This window comes from Acanthopagrus latus, chromosome 17, assembly GCF_904848185.1.
Source record: "Acanthopagrus latus isolate v.2019 chromosome 17, fAcaLat1.1, whole genome shotgun sequence".
Lineage (NCBI taxonomy): Eukaryota > Metazoa > Chordata > Actinopteri > Spariformes > Sparidae > Acanthopagrus > Acanthopagrus latus.
In genome coordinates, this window is record NC_051055.1 from 17,694,186 (window position 1) to 17,706,837 (window position 12,652).

A 12,652-nucleotide genomic window follows, 5' to 3' on the forward strand; every position below is an offset into this window, starting at 1 on the left:
TCAAACATAGGCAGACATAATAATGTAAAGATGTCTGTTAATACCTCAATAAAATGGCTTTAACAGATATCTTTAAGGTGATTATTGTCTGTAAAGTTACTCAGTAATGGGGGGACTACTATCTTGAATGTCTTCCTGTTTTTTGTTGTTAGTACATGTGTAATAGAGTTGTACATTACAGCCATTGAACTATATCAGCCCGCAGCCCAGTAAGTTTCTATGTCAGCGTGTTTCAAGACTGACGTGTTTTCTCCCCTGAACCAGTTGGGCAAGGTGAATGAGCTCCTCATTAAGCCTGAGCCCTTAGACTCCACAGAGGAGAAGGAAGAGGAGGAGGATGTGGTGGAGGAAAGCGTGGAGGAGGAGAGTGGATCCAAAGCAGACTGTGTCACAACAGCGACAAGTCTTGAGGCGGCTTTAAACCTGGTATAAACCTCCATGAAGTCACTAAAACAAAGGCATTTTTATTGCATAATAGTAGAGGTCCTCAAGGCCAGATTGAGTTGTTAATCATCTGCTGTCTTTGCAGTTTCATCTACATCTGACAAACGAAGTGAACAGCGCGGGCGCAGGCACGTCGGTGTGTTTGTGTACAGACGGGCAGCTCCACATCCGCCAAGTGATTCACCCCGAGGCCGCGAGCAAGGTGAGTGAGCTGGTAGGGTGAACGCCTTGCAGCCAGGGCGGATGTTCTCTCCCTCGCTGCAGGATCCTTCAGCGCCTCGCACAGTCACAAAGGAATTGTGTTGTGTCAGCACTCCTTGAATTTGATGTTGCTGTGAGAGTCGATCTGCAGTGGAGCAAAGCACCGCCACACAATGAAGCTGATTGAATTCTCCCACATGTCTTCGTGCTACACGCTGAAGACTCGAGTGTGCAAACAAATAGATGATGGCAATAAAAACGGCAGCTGCTGATGGGCCACATGTTCACATCCTTTCCTTTAATTCCTCCCCTCTGCAGAACATCCTGGTCCCGGAGTGCTTCTACTCATTCTTTGACCTTCGGAAGGAGTTCAAGAGGCACTTCCCCACGTCCGACCTCAAGGCTCTGAATGTACACATCATGGCAGAGTGTATCCTTCAATACGTCACCTGTTTACATTTGGTGTGTCAGTGAATGTTTGTGAACTACACACTTAAATGTGATGCTTTTAATGTCTAACTCGTGGACAGTTCCTGGTTATCCATCTATATGTTTAGTTTGATCTTCTCCATGCGACGCACTTATTAGAAGTTTATGAGCAACGGGGTGTTGGCTGCAGGTCTAGAGGTTTTGAAATGCAAATAGGGAAACAATGGCAGCACCTTACCAAGCGCTCAGCCAACGAGTGTGTGTTTAGCCAACAGGGCAAACCTCACACACCCACTCAAACAGGAAAAGTTTGTGTGTGTGTTTGTGTGTGTGCGTGTGTCTGTGTGTGTGTCTTTTTTTTAATTCCTCTTAATTTCTATCATTAATCTTTCTATTTTACACCGGTCACACACCAGCACACCCATGTGTGTATGGCCCCTCTCTGGTCTGTTCGACTGTCTTCAGCTGTTCCTCGTTTGCTTTCCTTGACGGCCTCCTCCTCAGCTCTCAGTCTACCTGCTGATGTCCCCAACATGTGGGATCCCTCAGCCCCACTGGATCCGACAACCCCACTGCCTCCTGTAATCGGAGTGCAGCAGGTCCAGGCTATGGCCAGCATTGTCCTCGCCCTGCTTTCTGAGCCATTCAGTGAGTGCCATATATGATTGATTTGTTCCCTAGTTTGGCATTTAGACCTTGTGGTTTCCTGTTACTGGAATTTCAAACTTCAATACCAACAGAAAAACATTTTTTTTTAGAATACGTGATCGTGTTATTTCCTTCAGTATCTTCCGTACAAATTATATTCTTGAGCCTATTGCACATTCTGTAAGTATTTCTAATACAATTGAATGACTAAATAACTAAGCCCCCCCCTTAGAAAAAAAACAAGTTCAGCTTGATGTCAGTTGATCCATGTCTAAAATTAGTCACTGATATCCATGAATTCAAATTTTGTGAATTTCCATGTCCCAGTCAACTGCTTCATTGCAGTTACATGCAATATGTTGAAGAGATGTTTGTCAGAAAATGTTATTGTGTCCAGTAGATTGATACCCAACATATTTTCCAGTTTTGAAGGTACTTTTAGGTCAACGATGTTCTCAACATCTTTACGAAATTGCTTCAGTGTTGGAAATTGTTGTTGACATGGATGGTGAGCAATTTTAGATTTTATCAAGATAAATGCAACACGGCTGTAACATAATGAAGAGATACAACTTTTCTGCTTCCTAGTGGCAGACAACTGCAGAATTTCTATCGATAGCGAAATGAGTATTGATACCATTGCAAATATTTAGAGTCGATATATGTATCAATCAATATATATATATATATATATATAGACTTTACTGTGCGTTTACAGGTAGCATCAAAAAGATACTTCAAGAGCATTGCTTAGATGATAATTAAGGAAATTAGAGCAAAAAACAGAAAATTAGTCAGTTAAAAATCAGTTAACAGTTTAAAGACAGACATAAAAGATACAAAATAAAACTAAAAGTCAAAAAACATGTATATTAAAACAAAAACAATACAAATAGAGATCATGGAAGACACAAGATACGTGAGCAATCCAATTATAATAGGTACAGGTACAAACTGTTTTGGTAATTGAATAATCATCTTAGATATTTTTCAGCAAAACAGTAAAAATGATTTGATGGTGATTTGATGGTCCCAGTCTCTCAAATGTGAGGACTTGCTGCTGCTTTGTCTTACCTGACAGTAATAATAATAATCATCGTTATATACAGCACTGTTCAAAACACAATTTCACAGTACTTTACAATAAAAACAGGACATGTTTAAAATATCAAGAAAATAAAACAAAATAAAAGCCATAACAATTACACACAAAGAACGTACTCTGTACCAAAAAACAAATAAAAACAATCATTTTGTGACATTTTCACTATTTTCTGGTATCTTATGAACCAAACAACGAATGAGTCGAGATGATAACCGGCAGATTGTTGGTCGCAGCTCTTCTGTGAATTCGATTCATGTTAAGTTCTGTAAAAAAAAAAAAAAAACACTACTAGACTATTATTATGTTGATTACAAGGTTCCATCATTTGTTTCAGTTATGTGGTTTAATATGTGACTCTAAAGGTCGATTATCTAACAAGTGTTCCCATTATAGGTCACACATTTTCCAACCAGGAGAGAGTCAGTGAGAAGTTTGAGACTGGCACTTGGTGAGTAAAGTTTGCTCAAGATAAATAATCTTTTTGTTCTCCGCCTCTCAAATCCACTCCAAGTCCCCTCCTGCTGAGCTAATATCTGTGTGTTTGTGTTTGTGTGTGTGCAGCAGTAAGATGGAGAAAGTGTGCGACAACACCGTGATCAGAGCCAGAGGGCTGCCATGGCAGTCTTCTGACCAGGACATCGCTCGATTCTTCAGAGGACTCAACATCGCAAAGTATGTTGTTGCTGTTCAGATCTCTCAGACAACATTGTGTACACTGAAACCCGCTGTTGACTTTAGGTTTACATCTTGTCTAATGCTCCGTATGTTGTGTTGTGTAGAGGAGGGGCTGCGTTGTGCCTTAATGCTCAGGGGAGGAGGAATGGAGAGGCTCTTGTTCGTTTTGTCAGCGAGGAGCACAGAGACCTGGCACTGCAGAGACACAAACACCACATGGGCAACAGATACATAGAGGTAACCTGTCTGAACCCCTCCTAGTCACTACTAATTAAACGAATCAGCCCGAGCGCCGAGACTTCATTTAATCTAATGTCTTTTACCTTCATTTGCTGCACCTGTAGTCTCAATCATTTCTGTCCTGATCTCTTCTGACGGCAGGTTTACAAAGCAACAGGAGAGGACTTCCTGAAGATAGCAGGAGGTGAGAAGCGTTGTGTACCAAACTGTATTTTAGCTTCACAGCAAAAACTTCCACTGACCCCAAGGAATATGTTTGGACTGGTCTTTATATTATTAGATATTATTCTAAATGGCGAGATAAATGCAAAGAGAAAATAATACAGAAAAAAAAATACATAAAGACATACATAAATACATTTTTTTTTTAAAAAAAGCTAAAAAGCTTAAAAAAGCTAGTAAATAAAACTGAACATTAAATGGACAAGGTAAAACAAAACAGGAGAATTAAATCAAAAGTAATCAAACACAGAGCAAATTAAAATAGGAATATTAATTCATGTCACATTTTTTATTAATTTAATGGCATATAAATGTATTAATTGATTCATTTATTTGGGATTTTGGCAGTTTCACTCCCAGAAGGCAAAAACGTCCTTTTCAGTTGCTGATGTTCATCATGATTAAAATGGAGGGATGGCCTATCAATCAAAATCATAAAGCGACAAAAGCATGATTATAGAATTGGAGGGCGTAAATATTTGTGTTGTGGTAAACTGAGCTGTTGAAATCTACAGATCTGGGCAAATGGACAGAGTGCAAGTCTCCGGGAATTTATGTGATGCTTCTCGTTTTATTTTTTTGCAGTTGCATTTTTAATAATTCAGATGTGACAATAAAGGCATTAAGAGTTTGAGAGCTTACTCTTAAACAGCTGTGCAACCCTGTAATTTACTTGTGTCTGTTTCTTCGTCTGTGCTCCAGGTACCTCCAATGAGGTAGCAATGTTCCTGTCCCGTGAGGACCAGATCATAGTGAGGATGCGAGGTCTTCCTTTCACCGCCACACACGAGCAGGTGCTCAGTTTCTTTTCTCCGGGGGAGGGCCTTAAAGAGACATGTCCTGTCAGCGGAGGGAAGGACGGCATCCTATTTGTCCGCTATCCAGACGGACGTCCCACTGGCGATGCCTTTGTTTTATTTGCCTGCGAGGAACACGCCCAGTGTGCTCTGAGGAAACACAAGGAAATCCTGGGGAGGAGATACATTGAGCTGTTTAAAAGCACCGCAGCAGAGGTCCAACAGGTATGTCAGGGTGTCCGCCTAGATGGCAGCAGGTGTGCTTCTTTGTACAATGTGCGCAGCCTTTTTATTAAGGCTTGTTTGTTCTGCCTCTTGTTATCCTCGTTTTGTTTTCTGAGGGCAAAAAGAGGGATTTTAGGAATTATGTGTGTTTGTGTGCACACAGCAAAGCGTGACAGAGCGTGGGTGTGTTTGTTTTCCCCTCAGTCAGTTGTAGGAATTACTGGAGTAGGGCTTAAGGGTGGGGACCTGCATAACAAGATGGACTGTGTGTGTGTGTGTGTGTGTGTGTCGCCCTTAAGTGGCTAGGTACACACAAATACTGTACTTTATGTGAAAGAGTCTGTATCTGTTGTGTTTCCTCAGTATCCTCCCTCATGTATGAGAGAAGCACATATGGACTAATTTTCTTATCTTGATGAACTGATCAGCCCACATTCATATCTATGCAGAGGCTTCTCCCTGTGCTTTTATGTATGACAGACTGGGGAGTTTATCGGCTCTCTTCAGCAGTGCAAACAAGCCAGCTTCTGGCTGACATTACAACACACATTTAAAGACAGTCATCGATGCAGTTAGTAATTCCTCACTATGTGCGCATGTGTTTGTTTTAGGTGTTGAACCGGTACTCGTCAGCGCCTCTGATCCCCGTGGCCCCTGCCCCCTTGGTGTCGGTGCTGCCGACGGTCTCTCTCCTGCCCCCTCCTGGTGGTATGAGGGACTGCCTGCGGCTGAGGGGACTGCCATACACAGCGAGCATAGAAGATATCCTCACCTTCTTGGGCGAGTTTACACACGATATCAGACCACATGGCGTGCACATGGTCCTCAACCAGCAGGTACATGCGGCAACCACCCCTGACACACCCATCGGATGAGACGTTCCCTGACACAGAACTGCACAGTAACTTCCCGCTGTCTCCGTCTCTCCAGGGTCGTCCTTCAGGTGACTGCTTCATCCAGATGACCTCAGCAGAGCGAGCTATTCAGGCCTCGCAGCGGCTCCACAAACAAGTGATGTCCAGCCAGCGTGGGTCCAACAGCCGCTACGTGGAGGTGTTCCCCTGCAGCGCCGAGGAGATGGGCCTGGTGCTGATGGGAGGCTCGCTCTCACACACACATACACACGCACACACCCGGACCAGGAGTGGGACAGGGCTCAGCCCGCCGCCATGTAAGTCAAGACGTAAGTGCTGCTGGGAGCTGGGGGTGCTTCGGGACTGCAGGGTAGGTGGGCTCCTGCCGTGGGGGCAGGGTTGCTGGGTTTTCTCCAATCTAGTACTGTGGGAGGTAGCGGACATCTGGTCTCACCAGGAGGATTCCAACTGTGTGTATGAGAGCGCGTGTTGCCGTGTGAGTGGTACCCCTTTGTAATTTAGTGTGATTACATTCCCAATCTGCATGCACTGAGACACCTCACATGTAAACTGTTTAATCTACCTTCTCACCTGTGTTCACACACTCTGATCGTAGTTCATCTTCCTCAGTGGCATGTTTGACACTCATTCTTAATTTTACACCCTTACCACCGCTTCAGTAATTCATGAAGATCTGAAAGGGTTGGAAAAGTGTAAGCAAGACAGCAAGTCTCTAATTTGGTAAAATGGCTTACAACTCTCCAGCCTTGTCAGATTGATAGTAGTGGTTGTGGGATTTAGCCTCAGCAAACCAGCACATCTCAGGTGTGTGCATCACCTGTGCTTGTCCAATCAGTGGAGCTATGGGAGAGGTGGGCAGAGGTGAATGCTGGTGCATAGAAATATGCTTTGTTCTCAGTGTCTGATAAATACGCACCGGTGCAGAAGAAAAAAAGAAGTTTAAAAAGTGGTCTAATGTTTGTAATCTGTGCGAAATTAAATGCAGATGTTTTTATTAGTGCAACGTTTATGCACACAGATTCAAAGTTAGACATGCAGGTAGTAGTGAGGGTATTTCTTTTTTTTGTTTTATTAGAAAAAACTACATGCTAGAAAGACAGCAGGACTCTGTTTCACTTAACCACAGACTGCACCTACAGCTAGAAAACATATTTTGGGGGAAGAGGGAAGCATTCAGGTAGCAACACCAAAAACTACAGACATCCCCAAAATGGCAGGAACCATATACATATACAAAACGGGTCTTACCTTATGTAATATAAATGTAATATAAATACAGACAAATTTGGCAACCAGCTGATTAAGCTGCCCGATATGGATGGCAATCATAACATGATTCAGATTTTAGATATTAGACATCGGTTACAATATCTTGAATAAATAATGTGGAAATAGAAAAAAAAATTGACCATCCACAGCATTTCGAGTGATGAGGTAACGTTATGCCGTAATATACCAACATTACTGTACCAGCTGGTGTAAGCAGTTATATTAGTAAAAAAAAAAAAATCATGAAAACTGGTCGATTATTTTCATTTTAACAAATAAGCAAAAAAATGCCAATTACAGGTCACTCATAAAGGGTGAAAATTACGATAATATAATAATAATAATAATTAAATTCATGAGCCTAATATTCTTGATCAACTTGGTCCTCCACACGCCCAGTGAATCTGTCTAAAGTGTATGGCTATACACTTTAGACAGATTCACTGGGCGTGTGGAGGACCAAGTTGATGGAGTAAAGGCTTGTTTTTCATATTCAGCTTGTACTCAAAGTTGAAGTTTGCAGCAGCTGAGGACTACACAGGTTCTTCCTGTTGTTCTACACGTAAAAAGTAACATTACTAGTAAAATAAAGCTAAGAGCAAAAAATTGTTGTAGGGAGACACCACTGTAGTAATAGCAACAAACAAAAAACTCCATTTATCAGTTAGACTTTAGCATACTTATGGGAAAGTAGAACAACAGTAAATACTACTGAGGCTTCAAAACATGTTGATTTTTGACACTGATAATGGAGGATCACTCATCTAGCTACGGGTCTGCAAGATACACAAAGTCTAAACCACAGTCAAGTGCAGCTTATTCTTGTCATCACTCTTTGACATGTATATACACTGTACATGTACTGAGTTATAGTCTCCATTGTTTGCATATTTGCATGAGCGCCTCTCTCAGAAACAAACAATGATCAGACATCATCATGACTGTCTGTTTCTGTTCTCTTACCATCTAACTGTCTGTTTTTAAGGGTTTCGTCTTCCCCTCTGTTCACACCTCCCCAGGTTTGTCTCCTCCGTCCTACTCCTTCACCCCGGCTCCACCTGTCCTGTCCACTGAGGCTGCTGCTGCCCTTTACCCTCCCATGGGTCAGATGTTGCTGAGCCCGCGCCCTCTGCCCCCAGCACACGCCTTCTACCCCCCTTCAGCTCAGCTGTACATGAACTACACAGCGTACTACCCGAGGTAAACAGTGACGAGTTGAAAAAATGTTTAGAAAAAGATTTTTACATGACCTTGAACTGATTTTATATAATATAAATATGTGAGCCCTTAAAAACCACAAGTTTTTTGTTGCTCATGTACAATTTTGTGAAATAACAAAAAAAAGGTTGGAAACTGCTCAGAAACCTTCAAAAATTATTTTATGTCAGCTGCAATCGTCTTTTTTTTAATGTGACAAAATCAAAGTTTTTTTTATTTAAAACTCTAGTGTTATGTTTATTTTTTTTAGGTATGTTTCTGTTTTCAGGTATGTTTCTGTTTTCAGGTATGTTTCTGGCAAAATAAAGTTTCAGCTTGTCTGTGATTAAAATGCGCCTTCCAAGGAGAAAGGCTGTGACAAGGGTAGTTAATAACTGAACACTGTGTTATCAGAGAACTTGGTAAACATCAGTGACCTCTGTTTGTCCCTGGTCAGCCCTGGTTCACTGAGAAAACATTTCAAGACGACGCCCACACTTACTTCCAGTCCTGAGATTCATGTGTGCTTTGTTTGCAACGTTCAAATCATTTTTAAAAAAGTGTTTTCATGCTAACAGTCTTTCTGTGCCTTCTCTCTTGTCTATCCTCCATCACTCCTCCCCTTATCAGTCCTCCTGGCTCACCTACCACTCTAGGTTTCTTCCCCTCCCCCTCATCCCTCTCTTCCCCAGGGGGGTTGGTGCGCATGCCAGGCCTGACCTACAACAGCAACGGAGTCAAAGACCTCATTAATGCCATGCAGGGATACCAGGTAAGAGACAAGTCTCTACAAATCAATCCCATATGCTTAATTACTGGTTGTTATTACAGTTCCTATACATGCAAATCCCGAACAAGAGTTCACATACCTCTCTGTAGGATCCAAGTGTTGCATATAGTTCTCCTTCTGTTGTGGGTGTGTATTGTCAGACATCCACTGTTTGCCCAGAGGCTATCAAACGAGTTTATCCTGTCTACTCTCCCTGTTCTGTCACATTATGAACTGCTGCTTGCTTAGACTTGAACAGGAGGAACTCCAGTCTTATTTAGAGTTGTAGGAGAGTGAAGGTTCCCAGGGATGTGATAAATATGAGTTTGACTAACAGGAACAGTACTTTTAGACTCGCTACTTGCTGGAGTTTACAGGTCCATGTTGCCTTAAGGTTGGTATCTGTTGTTGCTTGTATCACAGCCCCTCTCTCTGTCATTCCTCCCCCTTCCTCACACCACAGTATGCACCCGAGGATGCTCTCATGCACACTCACGGGCATGTGCATGCTCACGACCCGGCTGGGACATTACTTACGCAGCCCAAAGAATGGGTGTGTATTTAAGGTGTCTAAGGCAGGTGGCAGGTAAGGATTGGTTGAGGTCTCTCGGAGGGGGATTTAGTTTAGACCAAAGGGCTGTATGTAGCTGTGGCTTGGGTCTTGACTGGTTACCAGGGGTTAGAGGGCTCAACACGACAACAATGTTTCCTATTTAAATTTTTTCGTTAGCGATATGCAGTAGCAACAGTGGACACATTTTTGATTTGGTTGGTTGGTTAGAGGAAATTTCTTGGATTTACATGTTTTGAATCATTTTAACAGGGCTCTGTTTTCTGAGCGACTATGAGAGTTTTCTTTGGAAGGTTGCTTTATCTAATAGTGGCTACTACAGTTCTGTCCTCTCAAAGATTAATTTAGGGGCTACAGCAATAGCTGAAAGGGCTAATTGACCGTTTGCTAAACCCCGCCACTCTACAACGATCGTCCAGTCATAGCTTCCGTAATCTGGTGCCAATCATTTCAACACCAAATGAAATCAGTAAAAGAGAGAGAAATGGATAAACATGGTTCACATGGTCATATTTCAGATGGAACCATAAGCATGTCCAACTAACTACGCCCCACAGTAGTAGGCTTAACTCAGTGTCCTGTCCAAAGGGCTTATTACTCACTAAGCAACTGGAGCCAGATGCTAGTAGGCCAAAGCTAGGCTAAAGGAAGAAGGCTAAAATTTAGGGTAAAATGGCAACTTCCCTGCTCTTAATTTGGATTCAGGGAGTTTCCCACAGCTCCCATCAAAACTTGTGTCCGATGCTGTAACATTTGCCAAACTCTCTGGTCATATTCTTTATTAGCTTATCATTAGCTTGCACTAGCTAGCTAAAGCTAATAAAATCTGCTGGTGACAGTCGCCTTTTCTGCTGTCAACATCTGATTGTTGAAATTGAAATGTTGTCGGCTAAAATGCAGCTTTTGTTGAATTCTGTTTGAAGTCCAGTGAAGACCAGTTGAGCTGCTAAGTTGAACAAGCTATTTTGGGGCAACTTTGTTTCTTTAATTGGCCTAAAATTCCCATTTAAGGGGCCTTAGTGTTGCTCTTTCTGAGGGTAGAGAGGCACTGAGACGAGGCACTCGAGAACATGCATGAACTAACATCAATTGGGACTGTCGCGAAACATCCGACCCGAGTCCATTACAAAGAAAGTCCAAATCACCCATAGGCTTGTACAAGCAACCAAGAGCGACGGGGAAGGTCTAATTTCTCACATAATGCTACTAGCTGTTAACAAGTTAAGATAATAGACTCTGATGGTACTAATGTACACTTAGATGACCGTTACATCATCCGCTCTGTGTTTCTGTGTTAAGCAATATTAAGGACACATATATGGGAATACTGATTGATGAAAAACTCCTCACCCTTCCAACTTTTGCAGCTCGTTTCAAACATTACTAATAACTTTGAGTGGTTTATCCTCCACACTTACATTGTAAACAGCTTCATATGCCACGAATGGAGAGCTTGACAGGCATAGCGACAGAAACTAAGGGGGGGCAGGGCTTTGCAAACAGTCAATTGGTGGTGTTGTAGCGTGATAATAGATTGGTAATAAGAGGTGTAGCCTTCAGGTGGTTGACAAGGTGATGGTAACATCTGGTGCTGGTGTAAGGGCTCTGTTGTTACACTGGGATAATGCTCTTTCTGTCTCTCCGTCCTCTCCCCCTCCAGAGTCCCGCGGAGTCCGTTTCTCTCCTGAGCAGCAGTCTGATTGGTCAGTCCAGTGGAGGCGACGCTCCTCTCATGTCCCTCCCCGCTCTCATGACCAAGCCGGCAGCAGGGCAATACCTGGACCTGACCCTGCTGTAGGGTCACAAATATACAAAAGTCATGTGACAATTGGATACATGTCAGCAACTTGTTAATGTATTGTTAGTTTTTTTTTTTTTTTAAATAGTCTTTTAGATGTGTTATTTATATCTATAAGAACAGAAATTTATGTATTTTATACCAAAATCATTGTGGCCTTAGCCAAAAAATAGCAGTTTTGTCTTATATTGCACAGTTTTAAAAGCTCTATAGAGATTTTTTTGAACATGTTATGATATTATAATCACTAATATGACTTAGTAAAAACTGAGATAAATCTTTTCCTTAAGCTTCTCTGTGAAGAGTGAAAGAGTGTGCGAGTGTGTTTTAGTGTGAAAGAGATGAAAATGAGTATTATGCATGGCTGTGTTGATACGTCTTATCACTTAATCTGTTTATGCAATGCATTTTATATGTTTATATACAATTTGACACAGATACAGTGATTGTATTTGAAGCTTTAGTGCATGAAGAAGTTACTAGTTAAACTGTTAAGATGTTTACATAATGCCAAATATCAATGCACTGCTAATCAATAAGACTACTAATTAATATAATAGCAGTATCTCTGAATGATGACATATGTTACACTGTGAGTTTGTCAAACAGTCTGATCCTCGCATCAGGCTTCACTTACACATCTCACACCAAAGCCCCTGTTTCCATGTTGCGTAATGCCAATGTTGTCTTGCCTTTTGTTTTGGACTCGCGTCTGAACAGAAGACCGTCCCAGTTCTCTGTAACCTAACCAAGAGGACTCATGTCACTAGCTCTCAGCTTACCAAGTGAATCTCAGGAGCCAGAGGTGGTTTCTGACAGATTTTATTACGTTTTACTCAAATAGGTCCGCTAAGATTTATCAGTCCATCACACTTTCCTTGTCTTCTCTGCTCCATCTATGTACGCCGTTTGCACAGTGGAAAGGAGCAAACATCAGGAAAATCCCTTTTTTTTTAACCAAATCATTTAAAGAGTAGATGGAAAGTTGAGAAGGAAAGGAAATAATGAAGGACGTGTATCTTGTGAATATAATTGCCGTTTGTGCCCTGCAAAGTTGCCATTCGGACGTCCCACAGTAGTACTTCCTGCTCATGACGTCCTGCTGTGACAATGCTGAAAAAAACTAAAAACAATAAAGAAAACATGTGAAGTCTGCCAGCTTTCAGCTGTTTGATTTCTGTATTTGC

At 41.9% G+C, this 12,652-nt stretch overlaps 1 protein-coding gene across 5 annotated transcripts in view; it reads left to right on the forward strand.

Annotated features, from left to right (window-relative positions):
• The window catches only part of esrp1 (epithelial splicing regulatory protein 1), a 14,589-nt gene extending 1,966 nt beyond the window's left edge, over positions 1-12,623 (forward strand). For 2 of the 5 annotated variants that reach the window (XM_037073494.1, XM_037073496.1), the window contains exons 3-17: positions 265-426; positions 530-646; positions 964-1,075; positions 1,579-1,722; positions 3,221-3,275; positions 3,389-3,499; positions 3,607-3,739; positions 3,884-3,926; positions 4,667-4,986; positions 5,598-5,822; positions 5,917-6,169; positions 8,150-8,330; positions 8,958-9,099; positions 9,560-9,649; positions 11,328-12,623. In XM_037073494.1, coding sequence (XP_036929389.1) covers positions 265-426; positions 530-646; positions 964-1,075; positions 1,579-1,722; positions 3,221-3,275; positions 3,389-3,499; positions 3,607-3,739; positions 3,884-3,926; positions 4,667-4,986; positions 5,598-5,822; positions 5,917-6,169; positions 8,150-8,330; positions 8,958-9,099; positions 9,560-9,649; positions 11,328-11,465 — 2,226 coding nt within the window. In that variant the 3' untranslated portion in view covers positions 11,466-12,623. Of the gene's footprint in view, positions 1-264; positions 427-529; positions 647-963; positions 1,076-1,578; positions 1,723-3,220; positions 3,276-3,388; positions 3,500-3,606; positions 3,740-3,883; positions 3,927-4,666; positions 4,987-5,597; positions 5,823-5,916; positions 6,170-8,149; positions 8,331-8,957; positions 9,100-9,559; positions 9,683-11,327 lie in introns of all 5 variants that reach the window. The other 3 variants (XM_037073495.1, XM_037073498.1, XM_037073497.1) reach the window with 3 other exon arrangements.
• Positions 12,624-12,652: the final 29 nt, after the last annotated feature.